This window comes from Lacerta agilis, chromosome 13 (assembly GCF_009819535.1).
Source record: "Lacerta agilis isolate rLacAgi1 chromosome 13, rLacAgi1.pri, whole genome shotgun sequence".
Classification (NCBI taxonomy): Eukaryota; Metazoa; Chordata; class Lepidosauria; order Squamata; family Lacertidae; genus Lacerta; species Lacerta agilis.
In genome coordinates, this window is record NC_046324.1 from 13,343,778 (window position 1) to 13,368,583 (window position 24,806).

Genomic DNA, 24,806 nt, shown 5'->3' on the forward strand with positions numbered 1-24,806 from the left:
TAAACCAAGAAAATGTAGCCGGGGGGGGGGGGTGCTCAGCTCAGTTGGTTAGAGTGCAGTGCTAATAACACCAAGGTTGCAGGCTCAATTCCTGTATGGTACAGCCGCATATTCCTGCATTGCAGGGGGTTGGACTAGATGATCTGTGGGGTCCCTTCCAACTCTACAATTTTATGATTCTATATACAGAACAGAGAATTTGATATTTCTTGTGCCGTTAGGCTGATTTAAGCAAGGCAAGTTGTCCAAATTTGCCATATCCCATAGTTACAGGGAACCAAGCAGAGGGTCTTCTCAGTAGTGGCGCCCGCCCTGTGGAACGCCCTCCCACGAAATGTCAAGGAAATAAACAACTAGCTGACTTTTAGAAGACATCTGAAGGCACCCCTGCTTAGGGAAGTTTTTAATCATGGGTAGGCAAACTAAAGGACAGGGCATAGCTGTCAACCTTTCCCTTTTTTGCGGGAAATTCCCTTATTATAGCATTGGGAAACAGCAGGGAGAGTTGACAGCTATGGCCCAGGGGCCGAATCCAACCCAATCGCCTTCTAAATGCGGCCCGCGGAAGGTTCAGGAATCAGCGTGTTTTTACATGAGTAGAATGTATGCTTTTGTTTAAAATGCATCTCTGGGTTATTTGTGGGGCCTGCCTGGTGTTTTCACATGAGTAGAATGTGTCCTTTTATTTAAAAAGCATCTCTGGGTTATTTGTGGGGAAAAGAATTCATTCATATTTTTTTTTTCAAAATACAGTCCAGCCCCCCACAAGGTCTGAGGGACAGTGGACCGGCCCCCTGCTGAAAAAGTTTGCTGGCCCCTGTTTTTAATGTTTGACGTTTTGTCGTGTTCTTAGTATTCTGTTGGGAACCGCCCAGAGTGGATGGGGAAACCCAGCCAGATGGGTGGGGTATAAATAAATTGTTGTTGTTAGCACACTCCCCCCTCCCCACTGGCAAAAATTAAATATGTAACAGCATGCTGCTGAAATGTATAACCTATTACATCTCCAGCACCTAGCCCCCAGATCCTAATTTACACTGCCATAGGAAGGGCGGGGCATAGGGGGCGGGGCGCCCCGGGCAGCGGGATCCCGATAGGGTTCCATCTCGGCGTGCCCCACCCCCAGAATGCACGCCACGCCCCTGCGGTCGGCGTGCAACACCCCCAGAATGCACTCCATGCCCCTGTGGCAGTGCTGTCAAGTATCCCGTTTTCCCCAGGATTCTCCCTTATTTTAAGCAGTTTCCCGCTGCTCTCCCTTATTTTTTATTTCCCTTAAATTTCCCGTTTTTAATGGAAGCAGCTCCTCCCCTGCTGGCCAGGGACTGGGTGGGAAGACCTCGCCTACTTGGAGAGAAAAGCCTCAGCCCTCAAAGCAAGTGGGAGCCGTTTCCTGTGCTTACAGGGGGGTGTATTCCTCCCCCTGCATCAGCCCCTGTCCGTTGCCGCCGAGCCCCTCAGCCGGCCAATAGGGTTAGCTGGTGGGCGGAGCCTGGCTGCCTTTGAGCAGCTGCTGCTTCCTGTCCTGTTTTGATGGGATCAGACAAGAAGACAATGGGGCTCCATCGCGCGGAGCACATGGCTGCCCTCCTCTTTGCTGGCTGCCCTCCTCTTTGCTCTGCTCCGAGCCCGAGCCCGCTTGGAGTTTACATTGCTGCTCCGCCCACTTTTGCTTCTGGCTCCGCCCACCACTGACATGTGACTGTCCCCAGGATAGGTGAGACTGCTGATCCCTTATTTTCAAATCCGACAGCTATGCCCTGTGGGCAGCGCCCCCCACCCCAGAACACACGTCAGCCCCGCCCCCGCCTGCTTCCCGCCCCCGGTGCCGGAGCATGAAGCTCTGCCACTGCTAATTTGTCCAACCCTGCAGTTCCTGGAAGGGGTTGAAGCTCCACAATAATTTCCCCACTGAGCTAAGCAGAACAACAGTTCTGCACGCAAATCCCTCGCATGCACAAAAGTTGAGAGCACATACAGGTTCCTGTGGAGTTCAAGCGCTGACCAGCCCAAGGTGAGAAATGTCTTTGTTTGCAAGTCTAAAGAAAAGCCCTACCTTGAAACGAATGATGTATGCAGCTACAAGAACGCCTATGCTTTGCACCAGGTCTCCCAGGGCATGAACAAAGGCAGCTCTCACTGCCAGGCTGCCGTGACCGTGACCGTGCCCAGGAGTTGCGGCAGAAGAGGAACTGGAGGGAGGAACAGGGGCAGGGGAATGTGAATGGGAGTGCAGGTGGCCAGACTGGTTCAGCAGAAAGCCCATGCTGAAAGGGAAAGCAGAAGGAAAGAAGTTGAGAACAAAACAGAGATAAGGAGGAAGACCCAAACGAAAACCAACCCCAGATGTTAGCACATGTTTCACCCCAAGGTTGCAATATTTTAACCTCCTTTTCATAAGCATGAAGAGAGCAAACCACAAATGCGAGCTGCTACCGGTAGTAAGGTAAAGGACCCCTGGACACATATATTAAAACCTTTTTAAAAATTCATTTTTGTCTTAAATGTTAAGGCTGCCTCAGAATGAACATGGTGTTCCATCGCTAGCTATTACTGTAGCTACATCCATGATTATTACTACAGATAAAGGTAAAAAAAGATAAAGGACCACTGGACGGTTAAGTCCAGTCAAAGGTGAATATGGACTCGCAGCGCTCATCTCGCTTTTCAGGCTGAGCGAGCTGGCATTTGTCCACAGACAGCTTTTCGGGTCATGCGGCCAGTGTGACTAAACCGCTTCTGGCACAACGGAACACCGTGATGGAAACCAAAGCGCATGGAAACGCCGTTCACCTCCCCACCGCAGCAGTACCTATTTATCTACTTGCACTTGTGTGTGCTTTCGAACTGCTAGGTTGGTAGGAGCTGGGACAGAGCAACGGGAGCTCACCCCGTCACCGGGATTCGAACCTGGGACCTTCTGATCGGCAGGCCCAAGAGGCTCAGTGGTTTAGACCACAGCACCACCCGCATCCCCCCATGTAACTACAATTAAATGTCCTATAAATAAAACAGACAGTGACGGGGACAAAAAATTACAGAGACAGAGTAAACTAAAGCTGTGAAAATCTCTAGAACAGGTAGTTATAATATATAGTTCAATATAAGGAAAATACAACAACATAAATTGCCTGACAGAAAAATATATAGAGCCTAAATAAGGATTTTAGAACTTAAATAAAGATTTTCTTAAAAGAAAATAAACCTGGCAATTAAATTAAATGTACAGCTGGTGATGGACCGTGTTTTTCACTGCTAGGCCACCGTAAACAGAGAGAAAGAACACACATAACATATATTGAAAAGTGATTAAACTCAAATAGACTGAAAACAATATACAGTGGAACCTCGGTTGTCAAACATAATCTGTTCTGGAAGACCATTCGACTTCTCAAACGTTCGACAACTGAGGCACAACTGCCAGTCAGCAAAATCCACTGAAAAAATGGAGAAACGCACCTCAGAAGCCATTCGACTTCCAAGGCGTGTTCAAAAACAGAAGCATTAATAGGCACCATGTCGCGGGGATTCGAACCACCGGCCTTCTGATCATCAAGCCCAAGAGGCTCAGTGGTTTAGACCACAGCGCCACCCACAGTCAAGGCACAGATAGGGCGTGTTCGTTCTCCTGGCTTCCCAACAAAGCTGGTTGCGGGTGGTTACCAAGAAGAGAGAGGTGTGACACACTTGCATCTTGATAAGAGACAGCAAGCTACCGGGTTGTGAAGCCAGGAGAGCAACGGTGGTCGCACTCGCGCTGCCTCATTGGCCGGCAGATCAAACCATCCCACCAAGATAAAGGCTCTTCCTGCTTTTGCACCAATCCAAAACTTCAAGTAGCAGGAATTCTAAGCCTCAGGGGATGCTAGAACCTCGAAGCTGGCAATCGCATCCACTGCCGCGGTCAAATTAAGAGACTTCGCTAAAAACAAAACATAGAGGGAAAGCAGGCAAGAGCCAGAATACAAAATAAACCAGAGCAGCGCGGCTCCCAAACTGGACTAAAAAGATTCCAAAGAATCTCCTGGACTTCCCCCCTGCCCTTTGCGGGTCCTATAGTTAATCATTTCCTCCTGCATCTTTTATAACAATCCAAACCTTTTACATCCCCATTATGTCCAAAGTTCACCATTAAACTACAAGTGTTATTCCAATCCCACTAATGATTTTAACTGTTTACAATGGTTTTTAAGATAGATTATAAATTTTCCCCATTCCTTATTGAAATTTTGGTCTTCCTGATTTCTGATTCTTCCGGTCATTTTTGCCATTTTGGCATAGTCCATCAACTTGATCTGCCATTCTTCTCTGGTTGGGACTTTTTCTTCTTTCCATCTCTGGGCTAATAGCAATCACGCAGCCGTGGTCGCGTACATTGATTTTTCTGCTCCCTTGAGATTTCGACCCCTAAAATTTCCAAACTGGACTAATTCTAGCCTACTGACTACACCATAGTCGTGAGGATAGTCAGCTTCATAGAAAGTCCATTCTGAAACCCTGATGGTGGCACAGGAACATTGAGGGCAGCTGAGGTTTTTTGAACCTCTCTTCTGAAAGGAGTGACTTCTGGCCCTTTCTGACAAATGAGATCCAGTTGGTACCTGTAAGGTCCTCGGTTAGTTGCTCATGAGTAACCAGGCAAAACTCCGACCTTTCCTTTTGTAGTTTTATTGTGCATACTATGCACATTGCAGAGCTAACAAGTTCATGTCTGTATCAAACATCGGCAGAATCCGGGAATGGCCCCTTCCGGTTCTGACCCCAACAAAAGAGTTTCGGTATACGAAAACCCCACCTACCATCCTTTCGTTTCACCCCTCGACGCCTTTTGGGTGACAGAAATTGCGTGCCTCCTTCCTCGCCCCTGGGGCTAGGGGAGTGCAGGGTCTTTCCGACATCCCCAGAGCCTCGACCTTCTGTCTCCTGAGACCCATGCCCCTCCCCGCTGGAAACCTCGCTGCTCCCTCCGCTGCCAGAGGAGGTGCTGCTGGTCAGGTGGGGCCGGGGCTCTCCATAGCATCCCGAGAACCCTTCCACCACCTTGCGCTGCACCGGGGACAGTTCCCTGACAGTACCCTTTTTGGTGTTTGAAGAGGATTGACAGGAGATATGTGACAGACCGGCATAAAGAAACGGTGGGGCAAAGGAGCAAATTACCGTATTTTTCGATCCATAGGGCACACCAGACCATAGGGCGCACCTCGTTTTTAGAGGAGGAAACAAGAAAAAAAAAATTCTGGTTTTCTTCCTCTAAAAGCTCTGTTTTTTTGAGGATCAGCTAAAAGTTTTGCAGCTTTTTTGCAAAGGGAAAAGCCCTGGTTTTTTGAGGATCAGCTAAAAGTTTTGCAGCTTTTTTGCAAAGGGAAAAGCCCTGGTTTTTTGAGGATCAGCTAAAAGTTTTGCAGCTTTTTTGTAAAGGGGGAAAAAGCAAAGCTCCTTTTGCAAAGGGGGAAAAGCAAAGAGGAAAAGCTCTGTTTTTATGGGGTTCAACTCACATTTCTGCAGCTTCTAAAGGAAAGGGAGCCTTTTCTACAGTTTCCAGGCAGATAATCTAATCAGCCAGTCACATGTAGCTGGGGAAACAAACAACCTCCCTCTGCAGCACATTCAACAAAAGAGGGCGGGGCTGAAAGGGAGCTGGGGGCTCTTATCTCTCTCCCGATATCTTGCTGATCAGCTGCTGAGCGGGGTCCTTTCAACACCCCTTTTTCTCTTTGTAAAATAAAAAGCATGGCCCTCTTTTGGCCCCTGGGCAATTCAGCTCCAGGGACCACCATTCACTCCATAAGACGCACAGATATTTCCCCTTACTTTTTAGAAGGAAAAAAGTGTGTCTTATGGAGCGAAAAATACGGTAAATGAATCTGGATATGCAGAAGATATTTTAAAAAGCAAAAAAATTAAGGAACCACAGAAGGGGGGGAGGAAGTCAAATTTTGAAATGATAAACTGATTGTAAAACTTGATTTAAAACTTGAAAAGTATAACTAAAAACTTAAATAATTAAAAAAAGAGAAACGGTGGGGCAGTTCTGGGACTTTCTTCACAGGAGTCTCTTGCTAAGAAGGCGGCAAACTTTCAACAGAAGGAAATGGAACACTTACATAAGGTTGACCGCTACCCCAATGGCTGCTGTAATCAGCATAATATCTCCATTGATTTCGTAGTCCATGTGGATGGTCCTTTGAACAGCTTCGTACAAGAGGAAAACCATGAGGATATAAATCAGCAAGACGCTGAACATGGCAGACAACACCTCTGGGAGAGAGAAAGAAAAACAGCAGCATTGTTACAAGAGCATCTGCGCACAAACACCCTGCAGCGTCTAGCATTTCTACGGTACTTTTCATTACACTGAAACCAGGCTGGGTTAAGAAAATAAGATATAATGAGTTGGAAAAAATGTTTAAAATAACTTTTGTTTTAAAAAAAAAACAGAAGCTTTTTTATTATGAAATACCAAGGGAGCAGAAAAGACTGTTTATGTATGTGACGACAGCCGCGGATGTTATTAACCCAGAGATGGAAAGAAGATAAAGTCCCTACCAGAGAAGAATGGCAGACTAAACTGATGGATTGTGCCGAAATGGCAAAAATGACTGGAAAGATCAGAAATCAGGAAGACCAAAACTTCAATAAGGAATTTGGGGGGGGGGGATTTATAGCTTACCTTGGAGACCACTGTAAACAGTTACAATAATTAGCAGGACTGCAATAACACTTGTAATGTAACAAGAACTATACATACAATGGAGATTAAAAAATTGGACTACCGGTACCATAAAAGACGCAGGAGAAAAGGATTAATAATGGAACCCACAGAGGGAAGTCCAGAGAGTCATGGGAATCTTTTTCTATTTTTCATTATGATGTGTCGTATGAGTGTAATTTTTAACTTGTAAAACCAATTTTTTTAAATCTAAAAAAGGGGGGGGGGAGAAAAAATAATAATGAAAGAAGAGCCTGCTGGATCAGGCCGACACACCAACTATTCCAGCATCTTCTTCTCACAATGGTTGTGACCATATGCCTGTGGAAAACCAACAAGCACGATTCAAGAGCGCTCTGCCCTTCCACAGTCTCCGTGTTGAAATTGATTAGAAAATTGGAGTCCTGGGAGAATACAGGAAATAAAGTAGAAAGGTAGCAAGGACTCAGGCCAGGACGGCAATAAACAATGGTTTTCTCTATTTTTGTTGTTGAAGGTATAAAACAAAATTCCAGTTACGATTGTGTCTCATTCGGTACACTTTGACCATAAAACTAAGAAACGATAGCTGATGAAGAATAAACGAAACAGGGCCTTGTCCTGGAGTTAACGATCGTAACTGGAATTTGTTTTATACTTTCAACGACAAAAATAGAGAAAACCATTGTTTATTGCCATCCTGGTCTGAGTCCTTGCAACCTTTCTAGTTTACTTCCATAGTCTCCAGCAGCTGACATTCATAAATTGTGGAGGCAGAGCATAGCCATCAATAACCCTCTCCTCTGTGAATTTGTCCTATTTATTATTATTATTATTATTATTATTATTATTATTATTATTATTATTATTATTATTATTATTATTATTTGTTTATTTATACCCTGCCCATATCACTGGGTTTCCCCAGCCACTCTGAGAGGCTCCCAACAGAGTATTAAAAAACACAATAAAACATCAGACATTAAAAACCTCCCTGTACAGGGCTGCCTTCAGATGTCTTCTAAAAGTCAGATAGCTGTATATTTCCTTGACATTTGATGGGAGGGCGTTCCACAGGGCGGGTGCCACTACCGAGAAGGCCCTCTGCCTGGTTCCCTGTACAGTAGTACCCCTGGTTGCGAACGGGATCCGTTCCAGAGGCCCGTTCGCATCATGAAAAGAACGCAACCTGAAGCGCTGAATTTCCGCATGTGCGCGGCGCGAAGCGCCGAACCCAGAAGTAACCCGTTCTGGTGCTTCTGGGTTCGGCGCGTTCGTATCCCGTGACAAACGCAACCTGCAGCGAACGCAACCAGAGGTATGGCTGTAACCTCACTTCTCGCAGGGAGGGAACCTCGGAGCTGGACCTCAGTGTCCAGGCAGAACGATGGGGGTGGAGACGCTCCTTCAGGTATACTGAGCCAAAGCTGTTGAGGGCTTTAAAGGTAAGCACCAACACTTTGAATTGTGCTCGGAAACATACTGGGAACCAATGTAGGTCTTTTAAAATCCCCTTTTAAAGCCATCCAGGTTGTTGCCCTCCGTTGCCTCCGGTGGCGGTGAGTTCCATAGTTCAACTGTGCACTGTATGGGAAAAGGACTTCCTTTTTTCTGTCCTGAATCTCCCCAACACTCAACTTCATTGGTTGTCCATGAATTCTAGTGTTATGAAAGGAATCCCCCCCCCCTTCTACCCACCTTCTCCACATATAATTTTACAAAATCATGTCTCTTTTTACTTGCCATCTCCCTAAAATATAAAGTCCCCAAAATGCTGCAACCTTTTTTCATAGAGGAGATTATTCAGCAACACATGCTTAGGGCAGCAAGGGAAAGTGGTCAGATGCAAAATGCAGGGCTCTTACACCTTTAGTTATAACTTGCACAACAAGCTACCAAAGGTGCAAGAGCCCCGTTTTCTTTTTCCATCTCTTTTATTTATTTTACTTTATTTACATTCCCACCTTTCTCCTAGTGCAGGACCCCCAAGTGGCTCACGGAATAAATTGAAAAAGATTCAATCAAAAACACACAATCAATGCAAATAATTAAAATAACCCAATTAAACAGGCAACCCTATTTTCTTGCCATCCCATTCCTCGTTAAGCAGTCCCAGATAAGCTCTTGAGGACTGCCACCCTATTGATCGTTGAGAAATCCCAGATAAACTATGGAGCATTCCCACTTAAGCTTTTGAGGAATCTAAAGATTCCCTGGAACCCCCAGTTTGGAAAGTCCATGGCGTACAACATCACAAGTTCGTTTAATTAGCAAAAACTGCACCACAGATTAGCTGGCTGCAAGACAGCTACTCTGCAAAGCTGTCACAGATTCTTAAAAAAAACTACCAGTAATAGGCTAGCTTATTAGGAGAAACTGAACTAAAAAAACGTTCAGCTTCTTCCCAGTCTTATGAGCCCAATGTAAGCTATTTCCCCTACTACCTTAAAAAATAAACAACCAGGGTGACTCGGAGGACATGCATACATTAAAAATACAATAATACTGTATTTCATCAATTTCTGATTCTGCTGTTTCTGCGTTTGTATTTTTGTACACCACTTAAATACATTTCCAATACTGAGAGGTTTATAAATTCTTTTAAATAAATAAAATATTAAGGCAGTAGTCCAAGTAGCTTTTCCAGGAAAAAGCCCTGTTGAATACTTAGGAGTTACTTTGATTAGGATTGACTAGGATAAAAGTAACTGATGCTGTCATATAATAATGCCTGAGTGTTCCCAGAGCAATTTGTCTTCAGTTTGGTTTTAATAATTTTTCTAAAGTTGTTGTAATGCCTAAACAAAAAGAAAAAGAAAAAAATGGGGAAAAGAAAGAAAGAAAAATACATGCAAACAGGACGTAAAAGCAGCATAAAAATTGAAGAGTGAAACTATTAACGGGCCCTGTGAGGGAAAAAATGTTTCCAAAGTCTCCTTTTACTCCATCTAGGTCGGAGGAGGGTTGAATTTCATAACTGAGCTTGCCAAGCTTTTATTCCTAGATAGAGACATTTCCCTGCACACTGAGCTTACAGTATCAGCCCATCAATTCATTATAAAGCCATACTGTACTATACTGTACAGTAGCAAGTCTTCCTCCGGCTCAAGCGATAAGGAGTTTGGCAGCAACGAACCTTTTCTTTCAATAGTTTTTAATTTTGTGGCATGAGTATCCTTATGACTGAAATATAACCCACCGGGGCCAGGAGTCGTTTTCAAAGGCATTTAAATACAACCCAGTGCTTAGGGTTATTATACAATTCCCATGGGGCCCCCATTACAATTTGGAACTAAAAACAAAAAGCACGACTGGGGGGGGGGAATCTAATTGTAGCTTAAAAAAAGAAGTCAAATGAACAGTGAATTGAATAATCTGATCAGAGACTAACCTAACACAGGCATGAAGCAGAGCTGAGTCTGCATTTTTAAATTGCAACATACTTTTTTGTTTCGTAACTTTCGTTTCTTCTAAGAGTTGATAAATGTTCTAGGAAACCTTTGGTGGGTACTGCCCTAGCTTTAGGAGATAAACTGTAATAGTTTCTAAACACATGTCCGTTAATTTACCCACAATCCAATACACAGGTCCTCTGAAATCAACGGGCCTAATTCAGCATTAATTATTAAGAACGTTATATTGTTTGCTTGTTCATTTGTTTCATTTATATCCCACTTTTTTTCTTCCAAGTGGTGGCAGACACAATTCTCCCCCTCCGCATTTAATCTCAACAACAACCCTGTGAAGTAGGCTAGGCTAAGAGGCAGTGACTGGCCCAAGGGCACTCGGTGAGCTTCATGGCCAAGCGAGGATTTGAACCCTGGTCTCTGAAGTCCTAATCTGACATTCTAACCAAGAAGCACAAAGCTACACATAGCTTCCCACAGGTATTTGGTTAGTCGCTGTGCGAACAGAACAGTGGTGTAGCATGAGGAGGCCCCATGCGCAGATTTGTTAGGGGGTGGAAATCTGAAAACGGCTTCTCCATCCAAACCAAGAAGTGACCTCTCCATACAACGGAACAACAGCTCTTCTTTTCTTATCTCTGTGGCTGTGATCTCCTGGGTGACACAGACGCCATTAGGCAATTGAACGTGCATGCATACTCTGTTCATTTCCCTCCCACCACCCTCCATGCAGCCCCAGGTTCTGGCAACCCACGCTACGCCACTGGAACAGAATGCCAAACTGGGCAGACCTTTGGTCTCTGACGGCGGGGCTGTTATGTTCTTAGGTTGCAAGTCAGAAGGAGGAGTTGTGTGTGACTGGCCCAAGATCTCCCAGTGGGCTTGATGGCTGGGTGGGGATGCGATCCAGTTCTAAGACTGATGCTCTGACCCGGCAATGGGGAAAACCTGTGGCCCTCCAGATGATGTGGGAGTCAGCATGGCCAACGGTCAAGGAGGATGGGACTTGTAGTCCAGTAACAGCTGATGGGCCACAGGTTCCCCAGCCCTGCTCTAACCACTGCACCACAGCATCTGTCTTAGAAGGTATGCCTTAGACCTGTGCTTACTCACAGGGAAGCCAGTATGGGATTGCTGCCTTATATCTTCAGAGCATGGGAAGCTGCCCTAAACCACATCAGTCAGACCCTTCATCGACTGAGCGCAGAATTTTCAACAATGACTGGCAGCAGCTTTCCAGGATATCAGACAGGGTTCTCTCCCAGCCCTACCTGGTAAAAAAACGTAAAAGTTAAAGGACCCCGGATAGTTTAGTCCAGTCAATGGCGATCATGAGGCTGTGGTACTCATCTCGCTTTCAGTCCGAGGGAGCCGGCGTTTGTCCACAGACAGCTTTCCGGGTCATGTGGCCAGCAGGACTAAACCGCTTCTGGGGCAATGGAACACCTTGACGGAAACCAGAGTGCATGGAAATGCCGTTTACCTTCCTGCCACAGCGGTACCTATTTATCTACTTGCACTGGTGTGCTTTTGAACTGCTAGGTTGGCAGGAGCTTGGGACAGAGCAACGGGAGGTCACCCCGTCATGGGGATTCGAACCGCCGACCTTCTGATCGGCAAGCCCAAGAGGCTCAGTGGTTTAAACTACAGCGCCACCTACGCATCCCCTACCTCGAGATGTTGAGGATCGAACCTGGGACCTTCTGCATCCAAAGCAGATTGTCTAACCACTGAGCTACAGGCCTTGACCTCTTTTTCGTGCACATGATGAAGGATCTTCTGCCTATGGAACCTCACACTACAATAAGGGTCCCGGTGCAAATAACATTGAACACTGAAGATATTTTGAACATATACAGGAAAGCAAAAAGAAGGGGGGGAAATGCATGAACACAAAAAAAGTGTTTGCAAAAATGTGTGTCCTATATACAGGTAAAAGTGGGCTTTACATTCCTTCCCCCCCCCCATACCACCTACTTTAAGTTCATAAATCAACTTTTAAACATAGTCCTCTCAGGCTACTAGCCCCTGACGTAAGAGTTCACACTGTTTCGAGATCCAGCACTTACATACATTGGTACATACAGCTCTATTAGAACGACAACAATAATAATAATTTTAAAAGATTACGTACCTAAGCGGTGAAATCCGAAGGTGAATTTTTTGGTCGGTGATTTTGCAGATAGCCACAAAGCAAGCAGGGTCAAAATGATGCCACTGAGGTCAGTTAACATATGAAGCGCATCCGTCATGATTGCGAGGCTGTTGGCAACGTATCCACCTTGACGTGCAAATTTAAAAGGGAAATATATGTTAGGTCTATAATATAAAGGGGTCTATGCTAGAGAGAAGTAAAACCAAGTGTACTGTACCCTCAAAAGGGAGCAGCCGCCAATCACACACAAGCACAACATTTGCCATATTCACACATTACAATTTAAAGTGTGTATCAACAAATGAATAAATGCAGCTGCGCCGGAGTCGTAATAATTCCAGGCCATTACAGCATATTAAGTACTGGGCTTAGCAAGAAAAAAAATCTCGTACAATGCACATATACTAAACATGGTTTATGTTGTTGTTGTTCAGTCGTTCAGTCGTGCCAACTCTTTGTGACCCCATGGACCAGAGCACGCCAGGCACGCCTATCTTTCACTGCCTCCCGCAGTTTGGCCAAACTCATGCTAGTCGCTTCGAGAACACTGTCCAACCATCTCATCATATAGCATGGTTTATAGCCCATGCTATATGCTAGGGTGTGTTTTAAATGAACTGTAGCAACAAGCACATACAAGTTAATACAGTGGAACCTCGGTTTCCAAGCATCTCGGAAGCCAAACAATTCGGAACCAGAACACTGAAAACCCAGAAGTAATTGCTTCCATTTTCGGATGCGTTTTCAATAATCGAACAGCTTCCACTGCGTGTTTTCCCATTTTTTCCAATGGATTTTGCCGACCGAACATTGATCCTTGGTTTTCAGAAGTTGAACGGTCTTCCGGAATGGATTACATTTGAAAACCGAGGTTCCACTCTATTAGGCAGCAACATCTGCCTGGAAACCTTTATTCAAACAAGCCATCTCCGAACGCAGCCTTCCCCAATCTGGCGCCCTCCATGTTTTCAACCACAGCTCCCATCAGCTGCAACTGCTGGCTGGGGACTGACAGGAATCAGAGTCCAAAGTATGCGGGGGGGGGGCCACCAGGCTGGTGAATGCTGTTTCAAAGGATTAATACCATTTTCATAACTTAAGGCAGCTTCTAGTGAGACTGGCGCAATGCTCCAGTTAAGGGATCCTTATCTATTGTTACGGCTTAATTTAGCCCACATAGCCGCTGTTTTTGGAAAGCCAAAATGTTTTGCTAAAACTGGGAGAAGGGGAAGAGGTTTGTGGGTTTTATCAAGGGTCCTCCTATATCATGCCCACCTCCAATAACTGAAACACTACAGTACTTGCATACTCCCAGTAAGGTACAAATTTCTGTTGGAAATGTAAAGAAAAAAGAAAGCACCTTTTATTATATGTAGTGGTCTTGTAAGGTAATAAAAGCATTCTGGGAAATGATACATAATGAGTTGGGGAAAAAATGTTTAAATGAACTTGTTTAAAAAAAAAAACCAGAGGGTTTTTTTATTAGGAATTATAGGTGCTGATATTCCAATGGAGCAGAAAAGACTTTTTATGTATGCGACGACAGCTGCCTGGATGCTTTTAGCCCAGAGGTAGAAAGAAGAAAAAGTCCCTACCAGAGAAGAATGGCAAATCAAGCTATTGGAATCAGTGGCGTAGCAAGGTCAGGTGGTACCCGGTGCAAAAAAATTCTTGTCACCCCCATCCACCCACATTGAAATCTAGTTGGACTCCCAAGAGACTGTGATCTACTCACAGTATAAAAGACTGGCTGTGATCTACCCATTGTCATTGCGAGGAGTTGTTGAACTTGGGGGGGGGGGGGCGGTTTGCAGGGTTTGGGTCCTAAGTTGAGAGACCTTCTGCTGCTCTCCTTGCCTCCACCCTCTGCTTGTTTGCTCGCCTGCCTCCTTCCCGTCCTCTCCCTGTATGCCTGCATGCCACCTCCAGCAGTCCGGGAGCGCGGGGATGTCAAAATAAAGTGGCAAAAAGTGGCGAAACCACCCCCCTTCCCCCCACGGCTTGGAGCAGGCAGGAGTCGTGGGCGGGCAGTGCGCTGAATGTCACACACCCTCCCCTTGGTGATGACACCCAGGGCGGCCGGCACCATCACCTTGCTCCGCTACAATTGGAATATGCCGAAATGGCAAAGCTGACCGGAAAGCTCAGGAACCAAGAAGACCAGAACTTTAACAAAGAATGGGGGGAAATCATAATTTATATTGCAGACCACTGTAAGCAGGTGAAAACATTAGCAGGATTGCATCAACACTTGTAATGTAGCAAGTACTATGGAGACGATGGAGTTATATAAAACTCAGATTATTGGAAAAGATGCAGTAGAAACAGTTTAATAGCAAGGACCCATGAAGGGGAGGTGGGAAGTCCAGAAATTCGGAGGAATCTGTAAATGTGGGTGTGTATGGATGTCTGTTGGGACGCGGGTAGCGCTGTGGGTTAAACCACAGAGCCTAGGGCTTGCTGATCAGAAGGTCGGCGGTTCAAATCCCCACAATGGGGTGAGGCCCCCATTGCTCGTTCCCAGCTCCTGCCCACCTAGCAGTTCGAAAGCACGTCAAAAGTGCAAGTAGATAAATAGGTACCGCTCTGGCGGGAAGGTAAACGGCGTTTCCGTGCGCTGCTCTGGTTCGCCAGAAGCGGCCTTGTCATGCTGGCCACATGTCCTGGAAACTGTGCGCAGGCTCCCTTGGCCAGTAACGTGAGATGAGCGCCGCAACCCCAGAGTCGGACGCGACTGGACCTAATGGTCAGGGGTCCCTTTACCTTTACGGATGTCTTTTTATAATGTTATACTTCTAAAAACAAATAAAAACTATTTCAAAAAAAAAGAAACGCTACTTGCAGTGGGGGGACACAACCATTGTAGCCTTGGAACTACACTGAAAAACAGAGAAACCTTTTCCATGGCTTTTTTCCAGGACCAACAATAATCACATGTGCCGATCTATTGTGTGGGATTAATGTGCCTCTCCTGCCCCTGTGATTAGATGGCGGAACCTGGGCGTGGAGGAAGAGTGTGGGCATATGCACAGTACCATGAAAATGAGGTACAGATCCTAAAGTTCCTCCTCCTCCTCCTCCTCCAGGTCTTTAGCCCTGCTCTAAATAAGATATAAGATATAAGATTTCTTTATCGTCATTGTACAAGTACAATGAAATTGGATGCCCTCCCATAAAACAAGTGGAGTAGTTCTTTTCCAAGTTTACTTGTAGCTGGTGTACTTGGTGACGGCCTTGGTGCACAGCAGCAGGAGCACAACAGTCTGGATCTCCCGGGAAGTGATAGTGGATTGCTTGTTGTAATGGGCCAGGCCGAAAGACTCAGCAGCGATGCGCTCGAAGATGTCGCTGACGAAGGAGTGCATGATGCTCATGGACTTGGAGGAGATGCCCTTGTCCGGGTGGACCTGCTTGAGCACCTTGTAGACCTAGATGCGCTTGAAGATGTCGCTGACGAAGGAGTTTTTAGATATAGATGGAGTAGCTTTCCTTCCTGCTCTTCTTGCGTTTCTTGTCGCCCTTCTTCTGGGTCTTGGTGAAGCCTTCTTCGACCCCTTCTTAGGCACGGGAACGGACTTCGCAGGCTCTGGCATCTTGAAAAGATTCCAGTAACCGCTGAGAGAGAAATAGAAAACAACTGCCTCCTGACTCTGCACCGCCTTCGCCTCCTCCCTAAGGTGATAGTAATCCATGGGGAGCCTGATGCCCTGGCTACTCCCATCATAATGTTATCTGGGCAAAAATAAGTGCTTGGCTCACACACTATTCTTCCTGTCCTCCCTTCCTCCACCGGGAAGTGCCTCTCCGCCCTGCCACTGCTGCCACCACTACCTCCCTGCTCCTGCCGCTGCCCGCTTTGCCACCACTGTGCACCCCGTCGCCATCGGCACCAATTTTGGGTGAGATCTTGCCCAAAATCAGTGCCGGTGGCAGAGGCACTTCTCTGCCGATGGAAGTGGTGGGGTGAGGGGTGTCCGCAGCAACCCTCCTTTGTAGAAGAGATTTTAAAAAGGGCATGTTAACATCCCGGTCAATAATGAGCCTGATGTCTCATTGTCACCTTCAATGAGCCATAAAGGACAAAGGCCCGTCTCATGGCTGGCTGATCACAAATCTTTGTGCAAGCAGCTTAGGAGGTTCAGAGCTGAAAACTGGTGCAGTGGGGGGGGGGGTAATAGGCCCGGTGGCAATTTTTCCTGTGGAGATTGAGAAGTCAGCCAATGCACCCAGGTATCCAAAAATATTATTTATGTATGCTACTACTGCGGACCGTATTTTGCTAGCCCAAAAATGGAAAATGAGCGAGGTCCCAACCAAAGAAGAATGGCAACTTAAACTGATGGAATATGCACAGCTTGCAGATTTAACATACAGAATAAGAGAACAAGGAGAATATATGTTTACTGATTATTTGGGTGAAATTTGTGTTCATTTAAAAAAGCTGGTAGCATTAAGATAAATTCAGCAGTGTAAAGAAGTTTTGATGGTATGTAACAATGGATTACTGAATGGTTTAAAGGTAAAGGTAAAGGGACCCCTGACCATTAGGTCCAGTCGCGAATGACTCTGGGGTTGAGGCACTCATCTCGCGTTACTGGCCGAGGGAGCCGGCGTACAGCTTCCAGGTCATGTGGCCAGCATGACTAAGCCGCTTCTGGAGAACCAGAGCAGTGCACGGAAACACCGTTTATCTTCCCACCAGAGCGGTACCTATTTATCTACTTGCACTTTGACGTGCTTTCGAACCGCTTGGTTGGCAGGGGCAGGGACCGAGCAACAGGAGCTCACCCCATCACAGAGATTCAAACCGCCGACCTTCTGATCGGCAAGCCCTAGGCTCTGTGGTTTAACCCACAGCGCCACCTGTAATCCATAAACAATGGATTACTGAATGGTTTAGTTCATGTAAAATACGCAGGGATGTATTCTATGCAAAATGAACCACGGAAAGAGAAGAAGGGGAGTCATTGATTTAAGGTTGTCTAAGTGAATATCTTGAGATGTAAATTAGAAAAAAATAATAAAAACTATTAAAAAAATAAAAAAAAAACAACAACTGCATTTGCTTTGGTTAACTTGACTGTCTAAGGGTTTCCAGACTGTGGATTTCTGCCACAGTGCAGTTCACAAAGACTCCTGTCCCGCAAACCACCTTCAAGGATGCAAGAGCTACGTCTCAGGAAAACTGCATTTCCAGTAAGTCCAAGGAAGCTGCAAACGTCCAGCCCAAGAGTTTTATTAACCGTATTTGGCCACACCAAGCATATGCCAAGTTATTTATGACACTGAGCATCTAAATGGGAGACACTTCCCACGCTGAAAACACAACACAGGCTTTTGAAACCATATCAACCAAGTTTGGGTTGACTGGAAAAAACCCTCATTTGCCATCATTGACCAAATGGCAACTTTATCGGGGAACTTTATGCAACACAAACCTTTTCACATGACTTTTAGAAACATGCGGAGAAAAGCAGCACAGATCCAGTCGCTGGACTGCGGGGCAAATAACAAGGTGGTGGGTTTTTAAAATCCAAACCCTGCTTAAATAAGTCCTCTAACTTTTTGGTAATTTATCTGAAAAGTTTCATTGCTTAGTTACTGATACCTACTGGCCACCTTAAAAAGGGTGCTGCTAGCTGCGAGAACTCAGAATATCAGATTAATAAACCCAAGAGATATTACCGTAATCTAAACGGAAAGTCCAGCAATACAAATTATAGCAGGAAGAATACGTCCAAGTAATCACACTGACTGAAGGGATAGCTCAGTTGGTACAGCATGAGACTCTTAATCTCATGGGTTATGGGTTCGAGTCCCACGTTGAGGAAAAAGATTCCTGCATTGCAAGGGGTTGGACTAGATGACTCTTGCGGTCCCTTCCAACTCTACAATTCTATGAACAAATTCTACAGATTATAATTTGCAGCTACTTAAGGCTTTTGTTATATCTGTGCCTGCAAAAGTTCATGGTTGTGCAAACTTTGAATGCCGTTGATATGAATGGGTTTTAAGAATGCCTATGTATGCTAGATTACGGCCAGTAACTTGATGTTTTTATGAATTTGTTTTTTCAAAATGAAAAAACCTAACCATGTGATTTTATTCTGGCTTTAAATCTTGACATGTATTTATGCAAGTATTACACAAACAAACACTCATAATGTTCAGAGTTAGCATAAATCCAACTGGGGTGGATGGAACATTCAACATAAGAAGTAGCTAGTGGGGGAAAACATTGTGGTTTCGAAACGAAAACAAAAGCATGTGATCCAGAATAACCGCATGATTTTATACAGGATGAATGTCGGATAAAGAGCTTGAACTATGCATGTAACAAATACAATGGTCACAATCCATTATGATCATCCCATTTAAAACAATGGAATGGGACTAAGCTGAGGCCCATTGATTTCCATGGAATTTAGCTGCAACTAATTTTTTCGGAAATATCTCCATCAGAGGGACAGTTTCCATGTAAATTCCACACAGTTCAAGAGAAAGCCTCAAGGCCGTTACTTCCAGGCATGTGACATACAGCTAACAGATCACAGAATCATAGAAGTGTACAATTGGAAGGGACCACAAGAGTCATCTAGTCTAACCCCTGCAATGCAGGAAGCTTTCTGCCCAATGTGGGACTTGAACTCATGACCCTGGGATTCAGAGTCTTATGCACTACCAACCAAGCTACGTAGCCCCCATTATTATTGTTGTTGTTGTTGTTGTTGTTGTTATTTATTGACTTTATATACCGCCCTATACCCGGGGGTCTCAGGGCGGTTCACAGAATAAAATCAAGATATAAAACCACAAAATACCTAATGAAAATAAGAACAGCAACCCAATTACCCCCACCAAAAAAAACCCCACATTTTAAAAGGGCATAGGATGTAAATCGGATCAACCCAAGGCCTGGTTAAAGAGGAACGTTTTTGCCTGGCACCTAAAGTTGTATAAAGAAGGCGCCAGGCAAACTTCCCTGGGAAGAGCATTCCACAGACGGGGAGCCACTGCAGAGAAGACCCGTTCTCGTGTTGCCACCCTCTGAACCTCTTGAGGAGGGGGCATATGAAGGAGTGGTTTGTTTGTTTGGGTTTTTTTTAAGATTATTATTACGACTACTACTCAACTTCCTTTATCCCTTTCATAATATTATAATAATAATAATAAATTTTTATTTATACCCTGCCCTTCCCAGCCAAAAACCGGGCTCAGGGTGGCTAACACTAATTAAAACCACAGCAAAAACATAAAAACAATCAATTTAAAATACAGATTAAAATACAAATTCAAAATTAAAACTGCAGTCTCATTTTCAAATAGCCCACCAATAAAAGAATGAAGCATAAGTATCAAACAGAAACCAACCCAAAGGCCAGGTGGAACAGCTCCGTCTTGCAGGCCCTGCGGAAAGATGCCAAATCCCGCAGGGCCCTGGTCTCTTGTGATAGACTGTTCCACCAAGTCGGGGCCAATACTGAGAAAGCCCTGGCCCTAGTTGAGGCCAACCTAGCATCTTTGTTGCTCGGGACCTCCAAAAGATTATTATTTGAGGACCTTAAGGTCCTACACGGGACATACCAGGAGAGGCGGTCCCTTAGGTACAGAAAAGCATCACCAACAGGAACACGAAACCTCCACTTTGCAAATGGAGACATACTATTCAGGTGAATCGATGAATGTAACAGTAATTTGCAAAGGTGGCAATGCCCTTTTACACTCTGTTTCCCCTGCACATTGCTCTGACCTACTCAAGGTGTCCTCTGAGCTTGCCGCCTCTTCATAACCGAAGGTCCCACCGAGTAAATAATTAAAAGGCTGTCCCCGAAGGCACAGCAAAGCGATTGAAAGATCGCCTTTTCAGGAGAGATCAAGGGATTCTTACCTATAAGCTCCCCTGTCATAAAGAGGAGATAGAGGACGGCTGCTAGAACCAGCCGCCTCTTCACCTTCTTCTGCTTCGAGAGTTCCCTTTGCTTGTTGCAATTGTTACAAGGTTCTGCGCCGGGTCCAGCCTGTGCGGTCCGCAGAGCCATGTCTCTGTCCAGCAAGGACTCGTCGTCGGAGTGGGGTCCCACGTGGGCCCCGTTGGCCGAAGCGTCTGCCGCATCCTCCGAAACCACGACCCGCAGCTTGTTGAACCTGGGGAAGTCCTCCTCGCCAACTTCGTCCGAGAAGTCAAAGGCACTGCAGTCGTTCAAGAACAAGGGGTCATTGTTCTTCCTCAGCACAGACTTGAGGCTGTTCCAGATGCTGGAATGAGCCATGGTAAGGTTGCCGGCCGGCACCGCAGCCAGAGGCTGGCCCGCTCGGCCCTTTTCTCCTCAGGCAACTTCTCCTCGCAGGCCAGAGGGCTTCATTTTGCTATTCACCCGGGTCATCTCTCACCTGGGAGAAGACAGATGCTCCAAGTTCACAGAGAGATCAAAACTGCAACACGGGGGGGGGGGGGAAAGAGGGCGGGTTAGGAACCGAGCTAAACTTCCGCCTGTTGATATTGTGCCAGGATTGCAATAAGCTGCCCGGCCTGATGGGTTACAAAGTCTAAGGAGGTGTAGCCCAGTTTCCTCATACTGTACTCATCCCATGCCTCTCCCATCTGTATAATCCCTTTAACTGTAAGCGCCTCGAGGCAGGGAACTGCTTCCATTAACCATTATGCAAAAAAGTGCCATGGATGTTGGTGGCACCCTGTGAATCATCAGATCACGATGTTATAGGGAAGGAAATGTTTCTAAAAAGCCACGGGGGGGGGGGGGCCTCAAGGAGCACCGGTGGCTTATTATTTATTATTCATTTCATTTCTATACCACTTTATATTTTTAAGAAAAATCTCAAAGCGGTTTACAGCATATTAAAATATAAATGAAACAATCCAGAATCAAAACATTTCTGAAGAAAGTCAAATATAAAGTATACAGTCAAAGCAACGTAATCAACAGGATTGTTCCCTCCCCACCCCTCCTATCCACCCTGGGGTCCCCCATAGGTTGAGTACAAAAGCACAGAGTGGCGACCCTGCAAATGACAGAGGGAAGCGCAATTCCTATGCCTCCCTGCGCGGAACAAAAACAATAGCGCGCAGTGGCACATCTGGCATGCCTCGGGGACAATGGCATGTTTCCTACCGCCAGGGAAAACCGCAGCCGCTATCCCGATGCGGAGCGGGGACATCGCGGCACGTCTGCACAGGAACAGGGTCCCTAACTAACAGCAGCGCGTAGGGACGCGCGGTCTAGCTGCCCCCGTGGAGAAGACGCCCTGCGCTTTGCGCGCGATCCAGCGCTTCAGGATACGTCCCTCAAGTCGGAGAGAACAGATTCCTGCGCTCTTCTCCCCCGCCGGCAGCCAACTGGGCAGAGCCAGCTTGCAAGGGGATTAGCAAAAAAAGAGGGTGTGGGTTTATCGGGAAGAATATGCATGCCTGAATATTCATCCAAGCAGCTTCGCCTCCCCCTAGAAAGGGAAGGTTTCTCCGCCGATCGCGCCATCCCCCACATTCACCTCCCAAAGCAGGGGGGGGGGGACCAAAAAACCAGCCAGTCCAGAGGCGCACAGCTTCTGAGAGGCCTTTGTAAAAATCATAATTTTGCTTTAGATTGGGCCATGGCGGATGTGCAAGCCGCTGTCCCAGCGTCCGGGTCCCGACTGCGGCGCCCAGGTGCCCCCCTTCAATTCGTCCCCGACCATTTTTTATTTGCTGTTTTCTTTGGGAGGCTGTCTGATCGGTTACAGAAAGGCGAGACGCGTTCTCACGATGCGGGTCTGGGGATCACGGAGTTACAGCAAGAAAAAAAGAGGGGGAAAGCGGGGGTTGCAATGCATATATATATACACACACACACACCGCAAACGCACCGCCTTTCCGAGACGAAGAAAAGCCAGCTGCCGTTTCACGTGCCCGGATTCTCTTGACACCCATCTGAGCTCCGAATCTCAACCGCTGCAGCAACGGCGCCGAGGATTCGAAAGGGTTAAGCGTGCACATGGAGTCGGAGCGCGGGGCAGGCTGGGAATTGTAGGCAGTTAGAGAAGGGGGGTGTTGTATGACATCCTGCGCAATAAATAAGACTTAAAGCAAATGCACGCACGCAGGTTGCTTGGTTGCTTTCCTGTCTGCATTCTGTTGTTTGTTTGTTTACTGTAACCCTACAAGAGTTGTACAAACGCATCTCCCCCAATTTTTCATCCTCACAATAACCCTGAGAGGTAGGTCAAGCTGAGAGACTGGTGATAGTGACTGTCTAATCTGTAAACTTCATGTTTGAAGGAGAATTACTAACCCAATAATCTGGCCTACTAACTACTACTCTAACCATTAACTCCATCTCTCTCTCTCTCTATATATATATATATATATATATATGTGTGTGTGTGTATTTGTTTGTATGTATGTATATGTGTGTGTGTGTATTCTAAATTACATTTCAAAATATTCATTTAAACAACCTTAAATCAATGACTTCCCTTCTCTTTCCATGTTTCATTTTCCATACCATAACGGTAAAGGGACCCCTGACCATTAGGTCCAGTCTTGTCTGACTCTGGGGTTGCGGCGCTCATCTCGCGTTACTGGCCAATATTTTACATAAACTAAACCGTACAGTAATCTATTGTTATATCCATCAAAATTTATTTACACTGTTGAAATTATCCTAATGCTACCAGTGTTTTTAAATGCACACAGTTTTCACCCATATATTCAGTAAACATTTTCCACTCTTCTCTAAACGTATGTTCTTCTTGTTCTCTTATTCTATACCAGGCACGTCCAACTCCCAAGAGACTGTGATCTACTCACAGCATAAAATGACCGGCTATGATCAACCCATTGTCATTGCCAGGAGTTGTTGAGCTTTCTTTAGGGGAAGGTTGACCAAAGTTGTTGAGCCTTGTGTGTGTGTGTGTTTGTGTACTTCATACTGCGATCAACCTGGGACACCCCCATGATAAACTGTTGGACATGCCTATTCTATATGTTAAAACTGCAAAATGTGTGTATTCCATCAATTTCAGTTGCCATTCTTCTTTGGTTGGGACCTGACTCATTTTCCATTTTGGGGCTAACTGGGAATTTCCCTCTGAATTATCCCCAACCAGAAGGACTCTGGGTTTGTTTGTTTGTTTTTTAAATGTGCTTTTAAACATCTATATACTTTACTCTCACTGAAATCAATGGGGTTTGGAAGTAAATCTTGCCTTATATTAATTATAGTTCTTACAAGATGTGTCAATTGGCATTCTGCACTGATAGTACAACTCACTAGACCATCACCGAGAAACCTCGGTTGTGCTCTATGACGCTTCTCACCAAAAGTTTAACAAAACTGTTAATAATTTCTCATGAGAAGCAAGGACACTACCCTATGCAAACGGAAAATGTGCTGTTCTTCGTAGAGCACAAAAAAGTCACATTGTACATAACCAACAGCTTTATCTTTTAACCACAAAAACTAGAATAGCAAAATGCTTGCAGTGGTCATTTGGTCATTAGCAGAAGTGCAAATTTTACAATGCTTTTAAGAAGATTGGACAAAGCTATACTCTGCAGTGAAAAAGCGCTGACATAACAGTACAAAATCCTCGCCGTAGATACCTTTTAAATTGCTCACAGCGTGATTAACAGCAGTCATTCTGGCTTGCCTCTGTATTCTTTGCTTTGCTAAATGCTGTGGCTTCCTGGGCTTAGCAAAGTGTTACCACCTTCTTATGGGCAGACATTCTGCACCTTTAAGAGCTACATGTTAGGCAGAAAATCAACAGGTGATGCCTGTTTCTATCTTGCCTTTCCTGCAGAACTCAAAACAGTACACAAGGTCTCCCATCTTGGCATTGACCAAATCTGCTTATATTCAAACAAGGTTGTTGCTTCCCTTCCCTTCCCTTCTTCAGCCCATCCTTATGCTAAAGGGGAAAGGGGGCTCCTGTATCTTTTAAAGTTGTGCAGAAGATTATTAACAGATTTAGGTAGGCGGAGAAAAGCTGCACCTGCAGCTAGTGTAACATCTAGGAGCCAGATTAATAGCTAGGGTCAGAGCATCACTTTATAGCACACCTGTTCTGGCCCCACTGCTCTGACAGCCTATACATTTCTGAGCACAATTCAAGAAATTTGTTTTTAATTCATAAAGCCTTATGTGTGAGTGTCAGGAGGCGGTTGGAGGATGGGTGGCAGCTAACAGATTGAGGTTGAATCCTGACAAGACAGAAGTACTGTTTTGGGGGGACAGGAAGCGGGCAGGTGTGGAGGACTCCCTGGTCCTGAATGGGGTAACTGTGCCCCTGAAGGACCAGGTGCGCAGCCTGGGAGTCATTTTGGACTCATAGCTGTCCCTGGAGGCACAGGTTAATTCTGTATCCAGGGCAGCTGTCTACCAGCTCCATCTGGTACGCAGGCTGAGACCCTACCTGCCTGCAGACTGTCTTGCCAGAGTAGTGCATGCTCTAGTTATTTCCCGCTTGGACTACTGCAGTGACCCAGAAACTGCCTTTTTAGGATCCACTCTGCTCACCCCAAAAAGGGGGAGGGGCTAGAAAAGGTGCCCTAAACATA

General features: G+C 45.6%; 1 protein-coding gene and 1 pseudogene across 2 annotated transcripts in view; both read right to left on the bottom strand.

Moving 5' to 3' along the window:
• The window catches only part of SLC30A4 (solute carrier family 30 member 4), a 29,637-nt gene extending 5,729 nt beyond the window's left edge, over positions 1-23,908 (bottom strand). Inside the window, exons 1-5 of one of the 2 annotated variants that reach the window (XM_033166958.1) lie at positions 23,850-23,908; positions 20,139-20,683; positions 12,230-12,376; positions 6,105-6,258; positions 2,057-2,267 (exon numbers count right to left, since the gene is read on the bottom strand). In XM_033166958.1, coding sequence (XP_033022849.1) covers positions 2,057-2,267; positions 6,105-6,258; positions 12,230-12,376; positions 20,139-20,520 — 894 coding nt within the window. In that variant the 5' untranslated portion in view covers positions 20,521-20,683; positions 23,850-23,908. Of the gene's footprint in view, positions 1-2,056; positions 2,268-6,104; positions 6,259-12,229; positions 12,377-20,138; positions 20,684-22,111; positions 22,243-23,849 lie in introns of those variants that run through there. The other variant, XM_033166957.1, reaches the window with a different exon arrangement.
• On the bottom strand, positions 15,454-15,843 carry LOC117056455 (annotated as a pseudogene).
• Positions 23,909-24,806: the final 898 nt, after the last annotated feature.